The sequence below is a fragment of the Lolium perenne genome, chromosome 4 (assembly GCF_019359855.2).
Source record: "Lolium perenne isolate Kyuss_39 chromosome 4, Kyuss_2.0, whole genome shotgun sequence".
Lineage (NCBI taxonomy): Eukaryota > Viridiplantae > Streptophyta > Magnoliopsida > Poales > Poaceae > Lolium > Lolium perenne.
In genome coordinates, this window is record NC_067247.2 from 119174914 (window position 1) to 119179724 (window position 4811).

The 4811-nt window shown below is 53.2% G+C and overlaps 1 protein-coding gene across 1 annotated transcript; it reads left to right on the forward strand.

The window, feature by feature from the left end:
• Positions 1-942: 942 nt before the first annotated feature.
• Positions 943-2142, forward strand: LOC127293743 (uncharacterized). Its single transcript, XM_051323389.2, has one exon. It carries the CDS (start codon positions 1058-1060, stop codon positions 2039-2041), a length of 984 nt encoding a protein of 327 aa, XP_051179349.1. The 5' UTR covers positions 943-1057; the 3' UTR covers positions 2042-2142.
• The last annotated feature ends 2669 nt before the right edge of the window (positions 2143-4811 follow it).

Sequence of the window (4811 nt, forward strand, 5' to 3'; positions counted from 1 at the left end):
CGGCGCCGGAACAATTTTTCCGGGAACACCGGATTGGTGAGGTGGAAGTAGTCCTTGTGGAGGCGGGCCTGCCCTTCCATTCTGTTGCGCGGCAGGTTTTTGGAGCGCCCCTTCACAGAGCCCCGATGCTCCGGGCCCGTGTTTGAGGTGAACTCGTGGATCATGGAGGCCGCAGTAGTTGCCAATGTCTGCGTCGACTGATCGGACTCCTCGTCGGAAGAGGAGTCGACGACCTCCGCGCGGAACTTGTCCAACATCTGCCACATGTCCATCTGCGTGGGTACAAACTGCGGATCAATGGCCGCGCACAATAGCGCCGAAAACACGAGTAAGAAACCTACCGACGCAATTGACCGAATAGGTCGTGGGCGGCGCGGAAGGGCGGCGCAACCGGGAGCGTTTGGCCCGAAAACAGCCGGCAGGTACGTGGCGGAGCCAAGCCCGAGTATGATCCTGCTCTCCCGCGCGGCGAGAACGGAGCCGACGGCGACTTCTGCGGCACTGCGGCCGGACGGCGGCGGGTGGGGTTGGGTGGTGGCGACGCACTAGGGCAGCAAAGAAGGGGAAAAAGAAGCAAATCCAAGCGGTAGATTTCACTGTCCCTGACTTGCGGGACCTGGTAAGAAATGGAGGACGCTCCGCTCGACCGCCGAGCGTCCGCGGAGATGCAAACCTGACGCATATTTGGGCCAGGTTTGCGTCTCCGCGGACGGCCCGGTCACTTTGCGTCGCCCCGCTGGAGCAGGTCCCAGACGCATTCCCGGTCACGGCGGACGAAAACGGTCGCTCAGCATCCGTTTCCGTCGCGCCGCTGGAGAGATGCCCTCAAGCAAATGCATGATGATCACAAAACATATATAGATACAGGGGGTTTTCCATCGGTGTCAGTTTAGTGCTGATTACGCTTAGCTGCTGGATGGAGTAAAATGAGAGCACATTGTGAATGACAAAGGCACCGCTAGTCGATCGACACGTAGCTCCAGCATTTACATTTCTCTCTGCCCACTTCTTCCTTGGTCGCACTTGAACTTCACTCGTCGTTCCCGTTTAGCTCGCAATGGCGGCACCTGTTCTGTTCAGCATTCTGCTGATCGTCTCTGGATCGGCCGCCGCCGGCGACGACGGGGCAAGACAGCTTCCCCATCTCCAACTCCCACGCACCCCCGACTCGGGCCGTGACCACGGGTCCGTCTCCGACGCGCCGCCGCCGCAGGAGCAGCTCATGGACGGGGCATGGGAGCTTCTCCCCCATCTCCAGCTCCCGAGCACCCCCGACTCGTGCCGTGACCACGGGTCCGACTCCGACGCGCCGCCGCCGCAGGGGCAGCTCAAGGACGGGGCATGGGAGCTTCTCCCCCATCGCCAGCTCCCGGGCACCCCCGACTCCGGCCGTTGCCCCAGGCCCGACTCCGACGCGCCGCCGCCGCAGTGGCAGCTCATGGACATCATGTCCACGAGCGGCTGCGGGAGGTTCGCAGCCCTCGTCGCGGCGACACCGAACGTCGGCGACATCTTCCTGCAGCACCTCGTCGCGGGCGGCGGAGGGCTCACCCTCTTCTGCCCCGACGACGAGGCCGTCGACGCCTTCGAGCCCACGTTCCGCGCACTCGCCGACGGCGTCCGGGCCAAGGTACTGCTCCGCCATGGAGCGATGACCCGCTACGACCGGGCGCAGTTCGCGCCCTTCGACCTGGTGGCGGTGCCCACGCTGGCCGTCGACGACGCGGCCACCAACGACGACGAGACCGTCCTCGTCCGCGACAGGGGCGACAGCGTCAGGCTGGGGCTAGGGCCGACGTGGCCCCGGGACGGGCAGGCCACGGTGACGAGGACGATATCGTCGGAGGAGCACCCTCTCGTCCTGTACGTCGTCGACGCCGTGCTTCTGCGACAGAAGCTGGATGGAGGGGACGAGGCGGCGGCGTGCGGCGTCCTTGACTTTCTGCGCCTCTGCTGGCCGTGCATCTGCATTGGGATCGGGGCGGAGGTGCTGCCCGCGATAATCACTGTGTATCGGCGTCCGATCCGCCGCCGCGCCTGAGTTCAGTTTTGCTGCTAGATCGTTTGCATATTTCTTCAAGCGATCGTATCTTGTGTGTGTGCGCGTCCATCACTCCATCTATAAATCTGCAATATTTTTCATGTCACTGTCTTTCTCTGCCTCTTATCAAACCTTTCTTGTGTACTAATGATTCCCAAGGATGTATGCATTACTTCTCCGGAGAAATGGGTTCGTTCCAGGGAATTCCCATGCACGGGCACACCTCCTCTCTCCAATGACACACTAAAAAATTGAAAAATTAAAATCTTCGTAACTTCTAAACCACAATTCCAATTTTTAAATTGTTTGATTATTTGAGTTCGTACTGAAAGTAGCTACAAAACAAGACTAATATTGAATATTTGTTGAAAGTCGACTTTGTAAACTTGATAAAACTAAGTGAAACTTGGTGATATCTATTTTATATATATACTAAAAGGAAAACACAGAGGTCTAAAACAGAGACACTACATTAGTCTACATAGCCTAAAAATATACTCCTCTATTGAACTTAATATTGACGGTTGAGATTAAAAGATTAAAGGTGTTAACTTGCTATAGATGTAGCACGACATGGGGATGAATTTGACGGAAGCCGGACGCCAAAGATAGAAGGATAGGCACTCCCAAAAGGTTCTACCAAATTTTAAAACTTCAACATGGTAGAGGCTTGCCGGATGCAACGTCTAAGGTTATATATCCAAGGGAACATGCTTGTATCCTCGGTAAAACACCGTGTGGAAGACCACGTTGCTTTGTTTCACATGTGCTTCTCACAGCAGCATGCGGTGTAACGTCTCAATATAGGGGATGTTGATGCTAGTCCCGGCATCCATTAGGAATTCGGAGAATTCATAGCTGTTGATAAGATATGCGATGACTAGAGCATACTTACCCGTGTGGGGTTCCCTCGCATTCATCAGTACGGATCCAGGTGATTTTCTTATCGGTCAGAGCACCATGGAGTTCATCTCGCAAATGTTTGCCTTGCGCATGTTTACGGATTCTTGGCTAAGGTCTGGTGAATGGATCGTAGTGGACAAAAGGGGGGTGAATGGACGCTACGCAAAGTTTTAGCCTTTTTCAATTTAATGCAACGGAAGTAAAGGTGATAGCTTTGATGCTCAAGGTGATCCTAGTATGATCCTAGACAAGTGCAACAAGTAAAGAAAACAAGCATGATAGTAAGAGTAAGGAGCGGGACAACCGGATGGCGCGGAGACGAGGCGAGGTTTGTTTCCCGCAGTTCCTCTCATAAAAGAGAGTACGTCTGCGTTGAGGAGGTGCTAGCCTCACACAAGAGGCTAGGCGGCCACACCACGAAGGAAGGCCTCACCTTCTTCCTCGAGAGAGCTCCACAAAGGGGATCCCCCTTCTCCACTATGGCACCGGTCGAGGCGGTGGTTCCTTCACAAGGTTGGGGCGAGCTCCACAACACTAGGAGGCTCCCAACAACCTATGGAGCTAGCACAACAGCAAGCTAGCCTCCATAGGTGCACTTCCTCCAAGATCCCACCATAGGAACCCTAACTCCAAGATCCACTAAGGACTAGCAAGAATTGGTGAAATCTCTCTTGGTAGAACTATAGATCTGGGCCTCCTCCACCACTCCTCAAAATTTGGGAAAGATTGGTTGGATGGTTGGGGAGATCCTCAAGGTTTAAGATCAGCAACAATGGAGGAGAGAGAGAGATAAAATCATGTTGGGGAAGAAGGGCCCGTTAAATAGGCCCCCCAAAATCCAACCGTTATCTGCAGTTTTTGCCTAAGCGGTACTACCGCTTTGGTAAGCGGGACTACCGCTCTGGATTCGAAATCCCACAGAACTTATCCACGTGGACACATAGCGGTACTACCGCTCGCGGTACCGCTCGAGGTACCGCAATGGTCTCCAGAGCTTACTGGATCCCAAGCGGAACTGAAGCGGTACCAGAGCGGTACGGCCGTAACTCATGTTACGGTACTTTAGCGGTACCGAGGCGGTACTACCGCTCGCAAGCGGTACCGCTCAAGGTACCGTAACTTGTTATGTGGGACAATCTCAGTGCAAAACACCAGAGCGGTACCGTTGGGCGGTACCAGTAGGGATAGCGGTACTATCGCTACCGGTACCGGTAGTACCGGCCTGACAAAAACTGCTTTCTCCTCTTTTCCTCTCCAACCATGTGACCTCACGATACACACACAAAACCAGAAAACCTATAAGCTACGCTTCAGTCCTCCGACCTTGACGTGTCCAGCGAGGTCACCGTGCACTTGCAAATCTATCAAAGACACTCTTTGCACACGGTGAGATTATTCAAGTGTTGTCATCAAACACACAAAACACGGGGTTTAGACTTTGCTCTTTCAATCTCCCCCTTTTTGGTGTTTGATGACAACACAAGAATATGCAATGGCATAAGATATTATGATGAGATTTTTAGATTTGCAAAAGCTCGACGGAGCTCCCCCTAGACATGTGCATATTTGGAATATGTATTTGAATACAAATGCACAGATCCTAGAGACATAACTCCCCCTAGATTTTACAAACCAAACACACATGCAACAAGGATACTTGACATGTTCATATAGCATGTGCACAATATGAAGACAACATAAGATCATGCAAAGAGTTTTGGGTGAAGTTATCATACCTTTGCCTTGAGAATACCCAAACTCACAACAATTGCCTCCATAGGGTTGGTGTAGCCGCAAGAAGAGATAAGTAACTAGGAACAAAAGGCTACAACAACGAAAGTATCCATGCAAAAACCCATCCTAATAG

Excerpts from the sequence above, each read along its gene's own strand:
- LOC127293743 (XM_051323389.2), top strand. The coding sequence starts at position 1,058 with ATGGCGGCACCTGTTCTGTTCAGCATTCTGCTGATCGTCTCTGGATCG.